The 22,709-nt window shown below is 39.2% G+C and overlaps 1 protein-coding gene across 1 annotated transcript; it reads left to right on the forward strand.

The window, feature by feature from the left end:
- The first annotated feature begins 675 nt into the window (after nt 1-675).
- Nucleotides 676-4,231, forward strand: LOC131410239 (kelch repeat and BTB domain-containing protein 6). Its single transcript, XM_058548259.1, has one exon. It carries the CDS (start codon nt 947-949, stop codon nt 2,954-2,956), a length of 2,010 nt encoding a protein of 669 aa, XP_058404242.1. The 5' UTR covers nt 676-946; the 3' UTR covers nt 2,957-4,231.
- The last annotated feature ends 18,478 nt before the right edge of the window (nt 4,232-22,709 follow it).

Here is a 22,709-nt window from a genome sequence, read left to right on the forward strand (position 1 = left end):
GGGTGGAGTATATGGGAGCTCCTTGTAACTTCCTGCTCGATTTTCCAGTAAACCCAAAACTGAGCTTAAAAATAAAATCTATTAATTAAAACAAAACAAAATGTAAACGGATCTCTGCAGAAACCTGCAGGGTTTTTAAATCTTTCCTAGAGTCTTATACTTTCTAATGAGTGCTTCATTTTTCATAAATGCTAGAAAAAAAGCTAAAATTTATTGAACCTTTATATTATAGGTACTGGGTAAGTACCATTCTACTAATCAACAAATAGTTATTCAGAGCATCCAATATATCCTATGCAATTTATCTCATTTAATCTTCACACAACGTTATGAAATACTATTGTTATTCACATTCTAAAAAACAGGAGACAGTTCTGAGAGAGAAGTCAAACAATAAATACTAGAACCGGCGGCTAATCTAGATTCAAAACCCAAAGTTCTAAACCATAAAAGCGAATCTAACCGAATTAGCCATTTCTAATTCCGTCAGCCGAAACAATGAACAGCCGATAAATCTCGCGATATTATTGAAACTACTACTCCCGACATGCAAAGCGGCTTCTGTCCATCAACCTATCCCCATAAGTCTGGAGGACCCCGGCAAGCCTCGAGGCGCGAAAGGCAACCTGGGAGCCGTAGTTCTCCTGGACACCTACCAGTTATTGCCAGCGCAGTGGAGGTGGCTCTCTTGGCTCTACCTGCAGGTCCTGCGAGGGCGAGCTGAGGTGGAGAAAGGGCGCAGACCTGGAAAAGGGTGAGTCAGGCACGGTCTACGTGGTAAAGGGAGGCGGCACCGCGGTATAGGGCTGAATTAAGTAAATGGACCTGTGCTGCAGTCTCTCCGGAGACACCACGATCTTAGCGCCGGCGAGAGGAGGGTGAGGAGGAGCCAGAGCCCGGTCCTTGCACCCGTCCTCGCCCTCGGCACCGCGCCGCCATCTCCACCATGCAGTCCCGGGAAGAAGCTCCGCGTTCTCGCCGCCTCGCCAGTCCCCGCGGAGGGAGGCGGCCCAAGAGGATTCACAAGCCATCCGTTTCGGCTTTTTTCACGGGCCCGGAGGAGCTGAAGGACACGGCCCATTCTGCAGCCCTGCTGGCACAGCTCAAGTCCTTCTACGATGCACGGCTGCTATGTGATGTGACCATCGAGGTGGTGACACCTGGCAGCGGGCCTGGCACAGGCCGCCTCTTCCCCTGCAACCGTAATGTGCTGGCTGCCGCGTGTCCCTACTTCAAGAGCATGTTCACCGGCGGCATGTACGAGAGCCAGCAGGCGAGCGTGACCATGCATGATGTGGATGCTGAGTCCTTCGAGGTCTTGGTTGACTACTGCTACACGGGTCGCGTGTCCCTGAGTGAAGCCAACGTGGAGCGCCTCTACGCGGCCTCCGACATGCTACAGCTGGAGTATGTGCGAGAAGCCTGTGCCTCCTTCCTAGCCCGCCGCCTAGACCTGGCCAACTGCACCGCCATCTTTAAGTTTGCCGACGCCTTTGGCCATCGCAAGCTGCGATCGCAGGCCCAGTCCTTTATAGCTCACAACTTCAAGCAGCTCAGTCAGATGGGTTCAGTTCGGGAGGAGACTCTGGCAGATCTGACCTTGGCCCAGCTGCTGACCGTCCTGCGCCTGGATAGTCTAAACATAGAGCATGAGCAGACTGTGTGTCACGTAGCTGTGCAGTGGTTGGAGGCAGCTCCTAAGGAGCGGGGTCCCAGCGCTGCAGAAGTCTTCAAGTGTGTCCGCTGGACACACTTCGCTGATGAAGATCAGCATTACCTAGAAGGGCTGTTGACCAAGCCCATTGTGAAGAAGCACTGTCCGGACCTTATTGAAGGGGCCATTCAGATACGATACGGTGACATGTTGTACAAGTCTGTGGTGCCTAAGTCAGAGGACAGCAGCAGCTCTGTTGTATCCGCAGCAGAAAATCCACCCCAGAGGCTAGGTGTGTGTGCCAAGGAGATGGTGATCTTCTTTGGACATCCCAGAGATCCCTTTCTATGCTGTGACCCATACACGGGGGATATTTACAAAGTGCCGTCGCCTTTAACCTGCCTTGCTCACACTAGGACTGTCACCACCTTAGCAGTCTGTGTTTCTCCAGACCATGACATCTATCTAGCTGCCCAGCCCAGGAAGGACCTCTGGGTATATAAACCAGCCCAGAATAGTTGGCAGCAACTTGCAGACCGCTTGCTCTGCCGTGAGGGCATGGATGTGGCATACCTCAATGGCTACATTTACATTTTGGGTGGGCGAGACCCTATTACCGGAGTTAAATTGAAGGAAGTGGAATGCTACAGTGTTCAGAGGAACCAGTGGGCGCTGGTGGCTCCACTACCCCATTCTTTTATATCCTTTGACCTAATGGTAATTCAGAACTATCTTTATGCTCTCAACAGTAAGCGCATGTTCTGCTATGATCCTAGCCATAATATGTGGCTGAAGTGTGTTTCTCTTAAGCGCAATGACTTTCAGGAAGCCTGTGTCTTCAATGATGAGATCTATTGTATCTGTGACATCCCGGTCATGAAGGTCTACAATCCAGTCAGAGGAGAATGGAGGCAGATAAATAATATTCCCTTGGTGTCAGAGACCAACAACTACCGAATTATCAATCATGGCCAAAAATTGTTGCTAATCACCTCGCGCACCCCACAGTGGAAAAAGAACCGGGTGACCGTGTATGAATATGACACTAGGGGAGACCAGTGGATTAATGTAGGTACCACGTTAGGCCTCTTCCAGTTTGATTCTAACTTTTTTTGCCTTTCAGCTCGTGTTTATCCTTCCTGCCTTGAATCTGGTCAGAGTTTCCTCACTGAGGAAGAGGATGTACCAAGTGAATCTAGTACTGAATGGGATTTAGGTGGGTTTAGTGAGCTGGACTCTGAGTCAGGAAGTTCAAGTTCTTTATCTGATGATGATTTGTGGGTTCAAGTAGCACCTCAGTGAAATGTACAGGACCAGCAGAGTTAGTTGTACATAGGCTGAAACACTAGATGTTTTTACTGCTTTGGAAAATATCTTAAAGAGATACCCTTTCCCTTTGCTGGAAAAAAAGTTGATTAATTTCAGGTTTAGTTTGGAAAGGGTATGGTTTGAAATAGTAATGTAATTTAATGTTACAGAATTTGAACGCTCAAATCAACCTATTTAATAATTTACTGTTCTAAAAGTCTAGTATTGATTTGATTGTTTAATATGTTTATGTTTGATTATACTAATTTAGTCTTCTCTTATTAAATCTTGCATTCTGTTGAGTGCCACAAGTATTGTAACTTGAATTTTAATTTTTCTCATAGAATACCAATTAGATAGGAATTACTAGATAGGGTTTTGAAAGAATGTATTTTCCTTCAGAACAGTGTAGTAGATTTCCAAAACTTTAAACTAGTGGATTTTTACAAAATGTGTTCTAACTTAAATATAGTTTGCTAAGTTTTAGTTTAGTTTCCTCCCCTTTTGTGAAGGAAAAAAGTACATATATGTTTAATGTGACTGAATGGTGATTTTATTTTTAATAATATACAGAATGGCTGTAAGCTCACTGAAAGTAAAAACAAACAAACAAACAGGAATCTACTGTTTTAAAAGAAATTGCAGTTTTAAATTTGTAATATAAAATGTGTATTTGCAAATCATGGCCAATTTTCCGTCTAAAAAATTCCATTCTAGTAGTGTCACCAATCATCTAAAAACCTTAAAGGAACAAACAGTGACTTGCTTTGTATGTTTATATTTTTTATCTATACTTGATAGATGCTTCATTGAATCAGAGGAATAATCCTTTTTTTTCACTGGACATGATTGTGTAAATTTTTATCCATTGTCTTAAAAAGTTTATGTAATTCTTAAAATATTTTGGCTGTACAGTTTTGATGTTCATCTTAGAAGATTCATCACCAAGATGTGATTATTCTTTACTATTTTGTGAGGTAATATTGATTTTGAAAATATGTATGAGCTAAGAACAGTATTTTATTGAAATCAGTAGTTATTGTGTCTATCAACTATAAAATCAAGTGCCAGCAAAGAACTTTAAAACTATAAATTGCGGCCAGGCCCCGTGGCTTAGAGGTTAAGTGCACGTGCTCTGCTACTGACGGCCCGGGTTGGGATCCCGGGCGCGCACGACGCACTGCTTCTCCGGCCATGCTGAGGCTGTGTCCCACATACAGCAACTAGAAGGATGTGCAACTATGACATACAACTATCTACTGGGGCTTTGGGGGAAAAAAAAAGGAGGAGGATTGGCAATAGATGTTAGCTCAGAGCCGGTCTTCCTCAGCAAAAAGAGGAGGATTGGCATGGATGTTAGCTCAGGGCTGATCTTCCTCACACAAAAAAAATAAAAATAAAACTATAAATTGTGTATAGAACTGTTTTGTGTAGCACTGAAATATTCTGTCAGTTTTGTAAGTCACTCAATGTTATCAGCTTAGAGGTATTTTTATATTAAAAGTTTATGGTTAAATAACATAGGTGGATGATGGCATTTGGGGCCAGTAGTGAAAGTATATTTCATCTAAAGTATTTCCCTAGGCAGTGGTACACATGGCTACTTTATTATGGTATTTGTATCTGTTCTGTGTTTCTCTGTGAACCACACTCCAGTCCTTGTTTCTGTCATTGTATGTAAGGGAAAGTCCAGAAATAGAGACTAAATCACACAAAACTGACATTGTTTAATATAAGAAAGTATAAGTACCTCTTGAGGGTTTACTAGATAGGGTGGTCACGATACATGTAAATGATAAATGACCAGATGCTTATGGTGTATTTTTCTATACCCACTTCGAATTATCTTCCTGAATCTTCATTCAATAACATGCTAATTCCTCTTCTATGTTATTCTCTAGTGACCGAATGTAACCTTTCTTACACCCCAGCAGGGTACAGAGCAGTGTGCTCTCAGGTGGGGAACTGAATTTTTGAATGAAATACCCTAGGACGAAAAAGGAGAGAGCGAGACCCAAAAGGTAAAAGAAAAAAAGGTCTTCTTAGCCATTTTGGTTGGCCGTTTGAAGATTCTACAAAACATTCCTGTTTAACATTTTTAGTGAAATAAGATGCTTATCCTAGCAGTATGTGTTTCTTCAAACGGGCAGACATGCTTTTCGTGCCCTAAGGCTAAATTTTGTTCCATTTGACATCAGGGTTGTGATAAGCACTGTACTTAACACAAAGCTGTTTCTCAATAGTGTTATTTTGGGGTCAACTTTTTCTTCACCAGTAACTTTTTGTGGATAACATTTTGTTTTGTCAGGTTGAAATAGGACAGTGCTGATTTTAACCAGATTATCCATCCGCAGAATTAAAGTAAGCAACCGATTGGTAAAAGACAAATTCTCCGATTTGTCATTTTCAACCTTTGAGTTAAAGCCTAAGCTAAATAGTAGTAATATCTTGATTTAAAGAGGTTTTCTTGGGAAGAATTTTGGTTTTGTGATATATTTGTGAATTAGCAAATAGATGTTAACCATTATTTTATAGATAAGTGATTTGTAAGTGATTAGTTACAAATAAAACGGGTACTGGAACCCAGAGTTTCTGACTTTTTGAGTGTTTCTGCTAAATGTATAAAACTCTAGCTGGTACAGTAAATGACACTGCTAGCAGTGTTGAAATCCCTACATCTTTTAGCTTAATAATGTTGTTTTCAGGACTACTATTTGTAAGATTTAGAATGACCTTAATTATCTTTTGTATCTGTTCCTGTAGTCTGAAAAGCTGAAAGAACCCAAATTTTTGTAAGGTCTCTTAAGTTCAAATGATAAGTGACATTAGAGTTTCCAAAAGGATAAAGTCGAAATTAATTTAGCAATTGGCTTGTCTAAATATGGATTAAAGATTGAAAGTAAGTTATAATGGCTCTTTTCATTGTTATTAGTTGAGCTGGGATTTAAAAATTTTGGTACCTGATCTTGTTGAGAATCTGGGGAAAGCTTTTGATCCGTTCCCAAGAAAAAGGCAAATATTCATAATTTTATAATTTCACGGATGTTGTGACGCTTCTGAAGCTCATCAGACCCAAGGAAAGAGCACTTGTGACAATCTCTCCTTCCCATACCTGCTTACAAACTTCAACACCCTTTTCGTCATTCTAACTAACTTTAAAGGAATTCATTATAGCAAATATGATAAAGTGGGGAAGTATTAGAAGGCAAAATTATTTATAGAAAATGTGACTATCAGAAACCCAAGAGAATTAATGTTATTTTTAGAACCAATGAGAGAGTTCAATATATACAAACCAATTTTTTTTCTAATATAATAAAAACCAGAAGATACTGTTTATAGAAGCTGCCAAACATCAGAGTGCTATGGAGGCAATAGGTTTTGTGCAGAATAGGGAGAAAAACCCCCTCCTTGACTCTGAGCCGTTTGTCACCCAGATCTGTTTCATCAAACTTCCATTCCTCACATCTTTAACATTGAGGACTCAACATGGCCCCAGGCAGCGGGAGAGAAGGGAACAGATATTGTTGCATAACATTCCATCTTTATCTGAGCCATTTTCTCCTCAAACAGCGTTGTCTGTGGGGAGTCACCTCTAATGGAGTCAGCCTTTTACATTCTCACCTCCAAAGCTAAAATTGCTGCTTAGAACCACCATGTCTCAATCATGAGTATTCTGTTGGGGCAAACTATTTGTTAGTTCTGGGAAAACTAGCTAAAAAGGGCTTTATGTAAATGTCAGGCAAAGTATTCTTCCAAAACAGATATGTTTGTGCCTTAAAGAAAGAGAAGAGCCAGGACTCTCAGTTGCAAGCAATATTACCTTAATTTAGATCACCTTAAGAAAATAAACTAGAACTTTTCTGTAACTGAAAAGTTCAGCAGTGGCGTTCACTTAAGGCACAGCCTGATCCAGAGTCTCATGCCTTCAGGGCTTTCTGTGCACAGAGAAGATGCCATGGGGTAATGTTTTCTCTCACTTTGTGCATTAGTTAGAATATAGGTGTGGTTGTATGTAAGAGACCCAATGGTTGTTTAAGAAGTTTCTCATGTACAAGTCCAATCTGTTATGTCGCCCCTTATCTAAAAGTTGACTGACACCCGGACTTTTCTATTTTCCTGTTCTGCTTCTCTTAGAGTGTTGTCATGGTCCAAGCTAGTTCACCCTCATGTCCATATTCCAGCCATCAGGAAGGGAGGAAGGAGAAGGGATGACCCTTCCTTGTACGGGAAGTTGTGTACATCACTTCTGGTCACATGACATTGGCTAGATCTTAACTACATGACCATACCTAGCTGCAAGGGTGCTTGGGAGAGGTGGTCTTTATTCTGAGTCAACATGTATCTAGTTAAAATTCAGAGGTTCTTTCTTGTAGAAAGGGAGAAAAAGGCTATTAGGTTAAATAGCAGTCTCTACCACACCATCTCAGGCCAGATTTTATCACATGGTGGGCAAAATGATAACAACATCCCAGGGGTTACTGCAATCAACAACACATGGGCTGGGCCTCCAATTCCAGAAAGACTTGCTAGCTTCCTGAGCTCTTGCTGCTGCTCTGTGCATAAAAGGCAAGGGCACTTCATTTTGTTTTGATTAAATAAAGCTTCGTAGACTAAGTTTGTAGTGGTATCCTAGATCATGAGGCAAGGTCTAGTCTTGGCATTATATTATGGAATGTTCCAACTTCCTAAGAAGAAAGAAAAAACTACTGAAAATGGCTCTGTATAATCAATGGCAGTATTAACTCTCTTAAACAACAAATGTTGCTTCTGTTAAAAAAATAAGAGATATCAGAATTATCTGATAAACTGGATATTTCTTAGAGCAAGCTAGGCTCTTTAGCAACATTCTAGCATTTTCTCTGCCTGGATCATCTTTGCAGTACTGTGTGAATGTAATCTACTCCTCTCTCCCTCTGTTGAAACCCAGAGCATTAGCCACAATAGTCTATTTAAAACTTAGTTTCTTGCTGAATTCTTGTACTGACTTCAGGTTAATCATAGTTTATTCGATACACACATATAGTGTCATTTTTTGTGTTTGTGAAAACTACAAAACAGCTGCCCGAGAACATTTTGAATAATTGCTTCTGTCAAGTATGTAATATAACTTTTATCATTATAATTTTCATTACAAATACCCGTACTCACTTTAAAAACACACTCAAACAACCCTTATGTTCATATAGAACCCTAATCTCTGCTAGCAAGTGAGGAGTAAGTAATACTTGTTAGTAGTTGAGTTTCTGTTCCTGCGTTAATAAAGACCGTAAGACTCCATTCTCGATTTTACTTCTACTACATCTCCTATAAGCTTAAAGACAAGATTTTTGATATATGCTGTGACTGGGCTCTTTTCCATATTCCATACTAGATACTGCTTGTTCAGTATCAATGCTTTTTTTCTGTAGGGCATTCTCACATGCTGGAATTATTCAGTTTATTGATATGTTTACTCTTTATTAAATGTCTTCTGCACTAGAATGTGCACTCCATCATGGAGGGACTACGTCTGTCTTTTCCACAACTCCTAACATAGGGCCAGGGACAGCATTGGCGTTCAATGAATACTTGTAGAACAAGGAAATAAATGTATTTGGTGCTTGTTTGCATTTACATGAGAAACATTTGCATTTATAGCTCTCATCTTTTTGTCAGTTTTCCAGCTTTGAAGGAGAGCCATTATTAAACTCTTTTGTCTGGTTGTCATAGCAACCCACTGGCCTCCAGAGCTACAGGTTATTTCTGATGGGCATATTCTGCCAGACAATCAAGCACTCACTGTTTTCAATTGTGGAATAATGATGCTATTATAAATCACATTTCTTACACTATATATTTATCTTTTATAAAGATGGTGAAGAACTAGAAAGAAAACAAATCTGTTCAAACCAATAAAAGCTAGGGGAAATAACAAAGCAATACGACACACATCTCTACTTCCAACTCTTTCATATTTCCTCCAAGTTCTCCACCTTTCCACAAGCATCTGTGAATTCAGTTGGATTTTCTGTCCAAGTTGTTATGGAAGTTTTGAAAGGTAATTGCTACAAAACAAACTCTCAAAAGCTCTGTTAGAGCTTAAATATTTTCTCTTTTTCTCTTCTTTGCTTGCTTCTTAAATTTCATGTTAAATTAGCAAATAATAATAATTTTACAAAAATCGAGATTTGCTCTGAAAAGGTCCAAGACCCTGTACTTCCCACCCACCCCCGTTCCTTCCACTCACATTTTAGTGGCAGGAACTAAGAGTTTTATGAAACTGAGTTAGTCATCATAGAAAACTCATTATTATCAGTTCAGTAAAACATCTGGGCCATTCAACCAGGCATGAGTACAGTTTTTAAAAGACAGAGTCTATTTTCTAATGGTGGATACCCTAAGGGAATTTACATGTATGTTAGCTGTATTTTCTGTAGGTTTTGGTCACATGTGCTAGGGAGAGTCAGGCACCACCAGTTCCAAGGTAGATCTTATAATAAATACTTCACTACACCCTTCTTCTGTGCAGTTCTGAATGCTTTTCTCCTACATAGTGTTGTAATAGTCACCAGTAAACAGTCCCATAACCTTATCTAAAAGAAGTTAGATTGTAATTAGCTTACCTCCTAGGCTTTGACATTATAAAATCAATAGTTGCTTCAATACATTCAGTAATCTTCAATAAATAATATACAGTGGGGACCCTATAAAGAGGACAGAGAAAGATAAAGAAGCACGGTATAGGGCCAGCCCCATAAGTGCGTGCGCTCCGCTGCTGGTGGCCTGGGTTCAGATCCCGGGCGTGCACCGATGCACCGCTTCTCTGGCCATGCGGAGGCCACGTCCCACATACAGCAACTAGAAGGATGTGCAGCTATGACATACAACTATCTACTGGGGCTTTGGGGGAAAAAAATAAATAAATAAAAATTAAAAAAAAAAACAAAAACCACGGCATTGCATGTAGTGTTAAGATTGCAGGTTTTGGTACCAGAACCCCTGGGGTATTTTGATTTACATATTTGTGAAGAACTTCATTTTAGTCTTCTAGAAATCTCCATACATTTTTATTCTTTTTAAATAAGCACTGAATATTACACAACATTAGGTCAGATATCGAATCTTTGAGATAACTCAACCTTGATATCTGCCTATTGTTAAAAATTGAAAATGGCCCAAAGGAAGGGAAGGTGTTGTCAGGGGAGAATCAGATGTCCAGCCACACAGACCTTGCATCAGCCACTTGACAAAGTCACCATATCCCAAGTCTAGTTCTCTTCTTTAGAAGTTTGCATATTCAGTAATTACTATACCTTGATATGGTTGGGTTTGGGTACTGAATCAGATTAACCAAACCATCAAGAATCAAATATACAAAAGCCACAATATTGATATATTAACTTGCAATTAGAAAATATAACTTTTGCAATCAGGAAGGAATCCCCAAATCTCAGTTTCTCCCTGAGGAGTCAAGAGTTTGGACCATACATCTAGTGCCCAAATTTTAAGGCTGCCACCCACGGGCCTGGCTACCAAATCACATAGCTTGGGTAGCCAACAAGGCTTGACATTTGCAAGTCCCCCAGGACCATATTAAACAAAGAAGCAATTTCAAATGGGCGTGCATGCACTTCCTTTCACTATTCCCCCTGGGTGCAGCACAGAGGGAACAGGCAAAAACACACATTCTCCAGTTTCTACCTGAAAGGAATTTTACTGCATACTTTCCCAGCTGCTGCTCAAAGATCCAGCTTCTAATCAGCGTGTATCTGAGTGCTGACTGGGATTCTCCAAGGAGCCTGAATGAGCCTATTGGGCACTTCCCCTGCATTCTCCTTCAAGCTCACTCCAACAATAAAACCAAGTCTCCAGCTTCTCCCCTGAAGGAACTTGTCTACATGTCTAGCACCCTACCTTTTATGGCTGACACCTGAGGGACAGGCTCCCAAATCACCTAACCCTGAGAGCTGACAGGGCTCAGCATTCACAAGTCTTTTGAGGCCACATTAAACTAAGAGGCAGTTTTATACAGAAGTGTGAGCACTTCCCATGGCCATCCTCCTGGGATCAACACAGAGGGAACAGGTGAAAATTCAAGGCTCTCAGCTTCTCCTTGGAAGGGATTTGACTGCATCCTTTTCCAGCTGCTGCCCAAGGATTGGGCTTCTAATTAGCCTGCACCTGGGAGCTGATGAGGCACATAATTATTCATCATCTGAAGGCCTGAACAGGCATGTGGGGACTTCCTGTGCCTTTTTCCCACCAGCTCAACTCAGCCGTAAAAACCAAGTCTCCAGCTTCTCTGTGAAAAGGGTTTAGCCACACATCTAGCATAGCTGTAAGCTGAGAGACTGGCTCCTAAATCATCTAGCTCTTGGAGCTTATGGACCTCAGCATTCATGGGTTCCCTGGGACCGCAGAGAAGAAGGAGGCAGTTTTCTATGGGTGTATGAGCGCTCCCAGTGGCTATTCCCTCTGGATCAGCACAGAGTGAGTAGACTAAAACACCCAGCTCCCAGTTTCTCCTTGATAAGAGCTAGACTGCATATCTAACGTCCTGACTTTCCCAGTTGCTGCCTGAAAGTTGGGCTTCCAATTAGTCTGCACTGGGGAGCTGAAGGGGCAAGCAATTAGTAGTCCTCTTGGAGCCTGAAGTGGGTGTGTGGGCATTTTCCATGCCTTTAGGGAACTAATGGGTCTCGGCACACCCTAATCTCCTGGCAGCCACTAAGAACAAGGTGGTGATTTGGACAAGCACAAGGTTTGAGCGGCAACCAGGAGCTTGGGTCATGCTGATTGGTGAGATTCATCTCCTACACAAGACCACTCCTTCAGGACTGGGAGAGTTGGCTGTTTTATCTGATGCACCAAAACCAACACAGAGAGTCAAGGAAAATGAAGAAACATAGGAATGTGTTCCAAACAAAATAACAAGATAAAACCCCAGAAAAAGACCTTAATGAAATGGAATTTACCTGATAAAGTATACAAAATAATGGTCATAAAGATGATGATTATCAGGTAGTGGTGATTTACCTGATAAAGTATACAAAATAATGGTCATAAAGATGCTCACCAAGGTCAGGAGAACAGTGCGTGAACAAAGTGAGAATTTCAACTAAGAGATTGAAAATATAAGTACCAATCAAATCATAGAGCTAAAGAATACAATAACTGAACTGAAAAGTTCAATAGAGGTGTTCAACAGACTAGATGAAGCAGAAGAAAGGATCAGCAAATTCAATGATAGGGCAGTGGAAATCATCCAATCAGAGGAGCAAAAAGAAAAAAGAATGAAAAAGAGTTAAAGTAGCTTAAGGAACTTATGAGACACTAGGCAGAGGACCAATATACGAATTATGGGTGTCCCAGAAGGAGGGGGGCGGGCAGAAAGCTTTTTTAACAAAATAATGGCTGAAAATTTCCCAAACCTGAGAAAAGAAACAGACATCCAGATCCAGGAAGCCCACATAATACCATTAAGATGAATCCAAAGAGACCTACACTGAGACACATTATAATTAAATTGTCAAAAGTTAAAGGCAAAGAGAATCTTGAAAGCAGCAAGAGAAAAGCTACTTGTTACATTCAAGGGAACTCCTATAAGACTATCACTGGATTTTTCAGCAGAATCTTACAGGCCAGAAGCGAATGGGAGCACATTCAGTCTTGAAGGAAAAAAATTACCAACCAAGAATACTTTACCTGGCAAAGTTGTCTTTCAGGATTGAGGGAGAGAGAAAGATTTCCCCCAGACAAACAAAACTAAAGGCGCTCTCATCATCAGTAGACCAGCCTTACAAGATATGCTAATGGGAGTTCTTCAAGCTTAAATAAAAGGATGCTAATTAGTAACATGAAAATACGTGAAAGTATAAAACTAACTACTAAAGGTAAATATATAGTTAAATTAAGAATACTCTAATATTTTAATGGTGTTGTATATATACTTATAACTCTAGTATAAATGTGAAGAAACAGGCCGGCCCGTGGCTTAGCGGTTAAGTGCGCGCGCTCCGCTGCTGGCGGCCTGGGTTCGGATCCTGGGTGCGCACGGACGCACCGCTTCTCCCGCCATGCTGAGGCCGCGTCCCACGTACAGCAACTAGAAGGATGTTAAACTATGATGTACAACTACCTACTGGGGCTTTGGGGGAAAATAAATAAATAAATAAAATTTAAAAAAAAATGTGAAGAAACAAATGTATTAAAGATAACATTAGCTACAGTAACTTGTTAACAGATATACAATATAAAGAGATGTATATTGTGACATCAAAACATAAAATGTAGGGGAGGAGAGTAAAAATATAGAGCTTTGGTATGCAATGAAAATAAATTTCTTAGCTTAAAATAAACTGTTATAAAATTTTTTATGTAAGCCTCACTATAACTACAAAACAAAAACTTATAGTAGATACACAAACTATAAGGGAATCAAAAAGAAAATCATAAAATCACAAAGGAAGGCAGGAAGAGAAGAAGAAAGGAACAAAAAAATCTACAAAATACCTAGAAAACAGGAAAATGGCAATGATAAGCCCTTACATATCAATAATCACTTGAAATATAAATGGACTAAGTTATCCAATTGAAAGACACAAAGTGACTGGATAAAAAAACAAGACTCTTGCCTACAAGAGACTCATTTCAGCTTTAAGAACATAAATAGACTGACAATGAAGGAATGGAAAAAATATTCCACGCAAGTGAAAACCAAAAGAGAGCAGGAATAGTTATATCAGACAAAATAGACTTTAAGGCAAAAACTGCAAGAAAAGACGAAGACCGTTATATAATGATAAACTGGTCAATCAAGAGGATATAACAATTATAAATATGTGTTCACTAACATTAAACACCTAATTATATAAAGTAAATATTAACAAATTTGTGGGGAGAAATAGCAATACAATAATAGTAGTGGACTTCAATATCTCACTTTCAACAGTGGATAGACTATCCAAGCAGAAAATCAATATGGAAAGATTGTGCTTGAAATACACGTTAGATGTATACAGAACACTCCATCCAATAGCAGCAGAATACACATATTCTCAAGAGCACATGGAATATTCTCCAGGATAGATCATATGTTGGGCCACAAAACAATAATTTTTTTAATTTGACACCAAAAGCAAAGGCAATAAAAGCAAAAAAAAAGTGAGACTACATCAAACTAAAAAGCTCCTGCACAGCAAAGGAAACCATTGATAAAATGAAAAGGCAACCTATGGAATTAGTGTTAAACTACATATTTGATAAGGTGTTAATATCCAAAATATATAAGGAACACATACAACTCAATAGCAAAAAACACAGTAAACCCAATTTAAAAATGGACAAAGGGGGCCGGCCCCGTGGCTTAGCGGTTAAGTGCGCGTGCTTCACTGCTGGCGGCCCGGGTTCGGATCCCGGGTGAGCACCGACACACCGCTTCTCCAGCCACGCTGAGGCCGTGTCCCACATACAGCAACTAGAAGGATGTGCAGCTATGACATACAACTATCTACTGGGGTTTTGGGGGGGAAAAAAATTAAAAAAAAAAAAGGGCAAAGGACCTGAATAGACAGTTTTCCAAAGAAGACACACAAATGGACAATAGGTATATGAAAAGGTGTTCAGCATCACTTATCATCAGGAAAATGCAAATCAAAACCACAGTGAGATAACATCTCACACCTGTCAGGATGGCTAGTATCGAAAACGAGATAACAAGTGTTGGAGAGGGTATGGAGAAAAGGGAACCCTTGAGCACTGTTGGTGAGAACATAAATTGGTACAGCCATTATGGAAAACGAGATGGAGGTTCCTGAAGAAATTAAAACTAGAACTACCGTATGATCCAGCAATCCCACTTTGGGGTATATATCCAAAGGAAACAGATATCTCGAAGAGACCTATGTTCAGTGCAGCATTATTCACAATAGTCAAGATATAGAAACAATCTAAGTGTCTGCTAACAGATGAATGGATAAAGAAAATGTGGTATATATATGCAGTGGACTATTATTCAGCCTTTAAAAGGAAGGAAATCCTACCATTTGCAAAGTGAAATAAACCAGACAGAGAAAGACAGATACTGCATGGTGTCACTTACATGTGGAGTCTTAGAAAAAAGAGCTGTACTCATAGAACCAGAGAGTAGAATTGTGGTTGCTGGGGGCGGGGAAGGGGGGAGTGTGGTCAAAGGGTACAAACTTTCTGTTATAAGATGAACAAGTCCTGAAGATCTAATGTATAGCATGGTGACTATATTTAATCATACTGTATTGTATACTTGAAATTTGCTAAGAGAATACATCTGATGTGGTCTCACCAAAATAAATAAATAAATAACTGTGAGCTGATGGATATGGTAATTAATTTGATTGCAGGAATCCTTTCACAATATATTTTATATCAAATCATCACATTGTATACTTTAAATATATTGCTTTTTTGTCAATTATACCTCAATAAAGCTAGGGAAAAAGAAAATATAACTTTCAAACAGATTAAATAGATGCTGGTGTTCAGCACATATTTGTGTTGTCCACTCTTCATGAGAGACATGATCTCACATTTCCTAATTTCAAAACTTATTACAAATAGTGAGTTTTACTTTGTTTTCAATTTGAATGCCTTTTATTTCTTTTTCTTGCCTAATTGCTCTGGCTAGGACTTCCAATACTATGTTGAATAAAAATGGTGAGATGGGCATCCTTGTCCTGTTTCTGATCTTAGAGGAAAAGCTTTCAGATTTTCACCATTGAGTATGATGTTACCTGTGGACTTGTCATATATGGCCTTTATTATGTTGAGGTACATTCTCTGTGTATCCACTTTGTTGAGAGGTTTTGTAAATGGCTGTTGAATTTTGTCCAATGCTTTTTATGCATCTATTGAGATGATCCTATGATTTTTATCCTTCATTTTGTTAATGTGGTATATCACATTAGTTGATTTGTGGTCAAAACATTTCAAAACTTCAGTAATCGAGACAGTATGGTACTAGCATAAGAAGAGACATATAGACCAATGGAATAGAATCAAGAGTCCAGAAATAAACCCAGAGGTCTATGGCCAATTGATTTTGACAAGGGTACCAGTCCATTCAATTGGAAAATAATAATCTCTTCAGTAGATAGTGCTGGAACAACTAGATGCAAAAGAATGAAGTTGGACACTAATTTTTAAAATGGGCAATAAGTTTAAATATACATTTCTCCAAAATACACAAATGGCCAACAAGCCCATGAAAAGATGTCCAACATCATTAGTCATTAGGGAAATGCAAATGCAAATCACAATGAGACACTACTTCATATCCACTAGGATGGTGATGATGATGGTGATGATGATGATGATGTTGATGATGATGATGATGACAAAGGGAAAATAACAAGTGTTGGTAGAAATTGGAACCCTCATACACTGTTGGTGGGAATGTAAAATGTTGCAGCCACTGCAGAAAAGTTTGGCAATTTCTTTAAGAGCTAAACACGGTGCCGACCCGGTGGCGCAAGCAGTTAAGTGTGTGCGCTCTGCTGCGGTGGCCCAGGGTTCGCTGCTTCGGATCCCGGGCGCACACTGACCGCACTGCTTGTCAAGCCATGCTGTGGCGGCGTCCCATATAAAGTGGAGGAAGATGGGTACGGGTGTTAGCTCAGGGCCAGTCTTCCTCAGCAAAAAGAGGAGGATTGGCAGATGTTAGCTCAGGGCTGATCTTCCTCACAAAAAAAAGAGCTAAACATAAAATTAGTATGTAATCCAGCAATTCCACTCCTAGGTATATACACAAAGTAATTGAAAATAGGGACTCAGATATTTATTCACCAATGTCCATTGCAGCATTACTCACATTAGCCAAAAGGAGGAAATGATCCAGTGTTTATCAACAGATGAATGATTAAAGAAAATGTGTACACATTTAATGAAATATTATTCAGCTATAAAAAAGGAATGAAGTACTGATACATACTACAACATGGGTGAACATTGTAAACATCATGCTAGGTGAAATAAGCCAGACACAAAAGTACAAATATTGTATGATTCCACTTATATGAAATGTGTAAAATAGGCAAATTTATAGAGACTGAAAGTAGATTAGAGGTGCTGAGGTACAGGAGAATGAGAAGTCATTCCTTAATGGCTGCAGAGTTTCTGTTTTGGGTGAAAATGTTTTAGAAATAGATAGTAGTGATGGTTGCACGACATTGTGAATGTAATTAATTCCACTGAATTGTACACTTAAAAATGGTTAAAATGGTAAATTTTCTGGTATTTATATTTTACCACAATAAAGAATTGTAAAAAAATAAATAAATAATTTCTAAAAACAGATAATTTTTAAATGTAAGTTTTTTGTTTTGTTTTGTATTAGTCACAGATGAAATAAAAGAAAACAGCTTCTTAGAATCAGTAATACAGTGATGTTTTAAAATTTTAGTTTTAAGTTCAGTAAGTAAAACAATTATTATTATTAAGAAAGTAAATATCATATGAATCCCAAAGCATAGTATGTTACAAATGAAGCATATAAAATAATGATCGTATATTTGTGTACATGAGCCCCGAGTCTCTGTGGTGCTAGGAATGAGCTCTACTGGCTTTCCTCCTACTTCTCTGACTCTGCTCCGGCTACATTATCTTTGCAGCCTTATAGTCCTCTGCTCTTCCCTTAAACGTTTCTGGTCCTCTAGCTCCTGTTTTGGCCATCTTCTCTCTTTACATGTTCTCCCTGTGCTATTGCATCCAATCCTGGTATGATGTTGAGGACTCCCAAACCTATATTCCTAGTCCATCTTTTCTTATGAGCTACAGACCATATATCCAGTTATCTTGTTCCACAGGTACTCCTCCTACTGAACATGTCCCAAACAAAACTCTTTATCTTCACCCAATCTCACTTCACTCAAGCTGCTTCTCCTTCCACATTTTGTTTCCTATTTTCATGGATGGCTCACTGTCCACGTGGTTACACAAGCAGCAGCACAGACATCATCTTTCCCTCCATCTCCCTTACTGTCCACATCCATTCAATCACCAAATCCTATTGAGTCAATTCCCAAAATACAGTTATAATCTACCTACTTTCCTCCAGACCTTCTGCCATCACTCTAGCCCATTTATATGCTGACTTGCATTTCTATAATAGCCTTCCAGCTCGTTTCTTTTCTGATTCAGGGTTTGTTACCCTGGGGTTCACAGACCCCAAAGTATTTGTGGGTAGAATTCAGAGGGTTCATGAAGTTCACGGGGAAAAAATTATACCTTTATTTTCATTAATCTGTACCTAAAACTTAGTATTTCCATTTCATGAATTGTAAGCAATGAACCACAATAGTCGTAGCACCTGTGACTTTATTGTCAATGGAAATTGTAAATATTTTTATATTACATTTCATTGTTGCAATGTCTAAAAATATCATTTATAATCATTAGTTCTTTGAAGTATGGTAGTTATTAATAACACTCACTGCTAGATATTCTTATTTAAGTATAAAGAAACACATATAATACTATCTTATACTTAAAAATATTTTGATAACTTTTTTTTAAAACAACTGGTTTTGTATGTAATCCTGTGTACAGACAGCCCCCAACAGACTTATGATGGTTTGACAACGATTTTTCGACTTTAGTGTGGTGCAAAAGCCATACAAATTCAGTAGAAATCATACTTTGATTTTTGAATTTTGATCTTTTCTGAGGCTAGTGATATGCTGTATGATCCTCTCTCATGATGCTGGGCATCAGCGGCAAGCTGCAGCTCCCAGTCAGCCACGCAATCAGAGGGTAAACGGCCGATACACTTACCACCATTCTGTACCCATACAACCATTCTGGTTTTCACTTTTAGTACAGTATTCAAGAAATTACATAAGATATTCAACACTTTAGTATAAAACAGGCTTTGCATTAGATGCTTTTGCTCAACTATAGGCTAATATAAGCGTTCTGAGCTTGTTTAAGGTAGGCTAGAATAAGCAATGATGTTCGGTAGGTTAGGTGAATTAAATGCATTTTGACTTGCGATATTTTCAACTTATGGTGGGTTTATCAGGATGTAACCCATTGTGAGTCGAGGAAGATTTGTATTTTACTGGCTTTATTGAGATATAATTCACGTACGATATACTTTCTCTACTTAAAGTATATATATTTCGTATATTCACAGAGTTGTGCAACTATCACTATAATCAATTTAAAATTTTTTTCATCACCCCAAAAAGAAACCCTGTACCCATTAGCAGTCATTTCTCATTTCCTCTCAACTTCACCCGCTTCTCCCAGACCTAGACAACCTCTAATCTACTCTCTGTCTCTATGGATATTTCATGTAAATGGAATCATACAATATCAGGCAATATATGGTCTTTTGTGTCTGGCTTCTTTCACTTTGCATAATGTTTTCAAGGTTCATCCATGCTGTGGCATGTGTCAGTACTTCATTCCTTTTTATGGCCTATATTCCTTTGTACGAATAAATCATACTTTCTTTATCCATTCCCATTTGATGGACATTAGAGCTTTTTCCACTTTTTGGCTATTATGAATCATGCTGCTATGAACATTCATGTACAAGTTTTTGTGTGGAGATATACTTTCAGTTCTCTTGGGTATATGTGCTTAAATTTTGAGGAACTGTCAAATTGTTTTCCAAAGCTGCTGGACCATTTTGCAATCCTACCAGCAAGGTAAGAACGTTCCAATTTCTCCACCATAGCAATTGTTATTATCTGTCTTTTTGAGTATAGCCAGACTAGTAGGTCTGATGTGCTCTCTCATTGTGGTTTTGATTTGCATGCCCCTAGTATCAAATGGCTAATGATGTTGAGCATTTTTTTCGTGTGCTTCTTGGCCGTTTGTATATCTTATTTAAAGAAATGTCTTCTCAGATCCATTGCCCCTCTTTCAATTGGGTTGTCTTTTTATTGTTAAGTTGTAAGAGTTCGTTATATATTCTCAATACTATTGCCTTATCAGATATATGATTTGTAAATATTTTATCCCATTCAATATGTTATGAGCTTAATTGTGTACCCCCTACAAATTCATATGTTGAAGCCCTAACCCCTAGTACCTCATTTTGTGTCTGTATTTGAAGATAGGACCTTTAGAGAGATAATTAAGTTAAAATGAGACCATCCTAGGATGGGTCCTAATCCAATCTGACTGGTGTCCTTGTAAGAAGAGGAGATGAGGACACACAAAAAGACACCAGGAATGCATGTTCACAGGGGAAAGACCATGTGAGGACACCTGGAGATGGTGGCCCTCTGAAAGCCAAGGAGAGAGGCCTCAGAAGAAACCAAACTTGCTGGCACTTTGATCTTGGACTTCTAATCTTCAGAACTGTGAGAAAATAAATTTCTGTCATTTAGGGCATCCTGGCTGTGGTATTTTGTTATGGCAGCCCCAGCAAACTAATACATGGTAGGTTATCTTTTTGCTTTCTTGATGGTGTCCCTTGAAGCACAAAAGATTTTAATTTTAATGAACCCCAATCAATCTGTTTTTTCTTTCATCACTTGCGGTTTTGGTATATGTCTAAGAAGGCTTTCCCTAACCTTAGGTCATGAAGATTTATTTCTATGTTTTCTTCTCTAAAAGCTTTGTCATTTTACATTTAGGTCTATTTTGACCTAATTGAATTAGTTTTGAATTAATTTTTGTGTATGGTGTTATGAAGGGGTCAAACTTCATTCTTTTTGCATGTGGATATTCAGTTGTTCCGGGACCATTTGTTGAAAAGGCTGTTCTTTCCCTTGTTGAATGGTCTTGGCACCCTTGTCAAAATTCAAATGACCATAGAAGTAAAGGTTTATTTCTGGAGTCTCAATTCTATTCTGTTAATTTATGTGTCTTTTCTTATGCCGGCACCATACTGTCTTGGTCTTGATTACTGTAGCTTTGTAGTAAGTTTTGAAATCAAAAAGCATGAGTCCTCTAACTTTGTTCTTCTATTTCAAGACTGTTTTGGCTATTGTTAATCCCTTGCCTTTCCATATGAATTTTAAGATCAGCTAGGACTTTGATAATGATTGTGTGTTGGATCTAGATCAATTTGGTGAATATTTCTATCTTAACAACATTAAGGTTTCCAATCCATAAAAATGAGATATCACTCATTCATTTAGGTATTCTTTAATTTCTTTCAACAATGATTGTAATTTTCAGAGTACATATTTTGTGCTTCTTTTATTATTTTGTTAATTTATTTTTTGTATAATCCTATGTATTTATTTCAGACATTTAAACAATTATTCTGAGATGGGATCTATAGAGTTCACCAGACTATCAAATATGTCCAAAGGACAAAAAAAGAAGAGAAAAATTTAAAAACCTTGTTCTGTGTTGCAGCCAGAGTGATCTGTCTAAAATTCAGATCTGATCATGTCTCTTCACTGATTAAAACTCTTCATTGGCTGCCCATGGCCCTCAATAAAAGTGCAATTTCCTTAACATAGTTTGTAAGTTCCTTTATACGTTGTCACTGCTTGCCTTTCTGGCCCATCTTTGCACCTCTGCCTCATCTTCACACTTTGTGCTCCAATCACGGTAAACTACTTTCAGATCGTTGAAAATGCCCTGCCTCTTCCTCCCTTCCAGATCTTTGCATATGTACCTCTCTCAACCTGTAACCTTCTTCATTGCAACTCTTGGCCTCGCTCATGCCGACCATTCTTCAGGTCCCAGGAAGCCTTCCCTGACCCTAACATTTGGGCTGATCTCCCATGGTCTGCAGTGCTTCCACTTACAATATGTGTGTTAACACTTGCCTGTCTACTTGTCTGTATCCTCACTAGATTGTAATCTTAATGAGAGCAGGGACTCTGTCTTTTCACTCTGTTTTCTTTTTTTTTTTTAATTATTTATTTATTTTTCCCCCCAAAGCCCCAATAGATAGTTGTATGTCATAGCTGCGCATCCCTCCAGCTGCTGTATGTGGGACACGGCCTCAGCATGGCCAGAGAAGCGGTGCGTCGGTGCGCGCCAGGGATCCGAACCTGGGCCACCAGCAGCGGAGCGCACGCACTTAACCGCTAAGCCATGGGGCCGGCGCACTCTGTTTTCTTTTGTACTGTGTAGGCAGGAACAGGAATTGGTCTGGAAAGACATTTCTAACCTAATGTATTTTATTATTCTCAACTTTTTGTAATTTCTTATTTCTTATGTAATACCAACATTTCCTCACATTCTAGTCTAAAAACATTGGGATTATCTGTAATGTTTCTTTTTACTTTATCACTAAGTCGTATTTAGTTGTCAGACTGAATTGAATTTTTCTCTGTATTTTATCTCAAGTTTTTCTTTGGCTCTACATTTCGACTCTCAAAGCGATAGAATTAGAAATTATGCGAGGGCCGGCTCCGTGGCTTAGTGGTTAAGTGGGCGCGCTCTGCTACTGGCGGCCCAGGTTTGGATCCCGGGCGCGCACAGACGCACCGCTTCTCCGGCCATGCTGCGGTGGTGTCCCACATACAGCAACTAGAAGGATGTGCAACTACAACCTACAACTATCTACTGGGGCTTTGGGGGAAAAAAGAAGGAGGATTGGCAATAGATGTTAGCTCAGAGCCAGTCTTCCTCAGCAAAAAGAGGAGGATTAGCATGGATGTTAGCTCAGGGCTGATCTTCCTCACAAATAAATAAATAAATAAATAGAAATTATGCTGAAATTGAACCAACCAGTTTTGGTGGTTCCAGTTCCACAGCATTCCTGAGAGATGGCCATTCATATTCCTCTTGAATACCACCAATGACAGAGAGTTTG

Source organism: Diceros bicornis, chromosome 9 (assembly GCF_020826845.1).
Source record: "Diceros bicornis minor isolate mBicDic1 chromosome 9, mDicBic1.mat.cur, whole genome shotgun sequence".
Classification (NCBI taxonomy): Eukaryota; Metazoa; Chordata; class Mammalia; order Perissodactyla; family Rhinocerotidae; genus Diceros; species Diceros bicornis.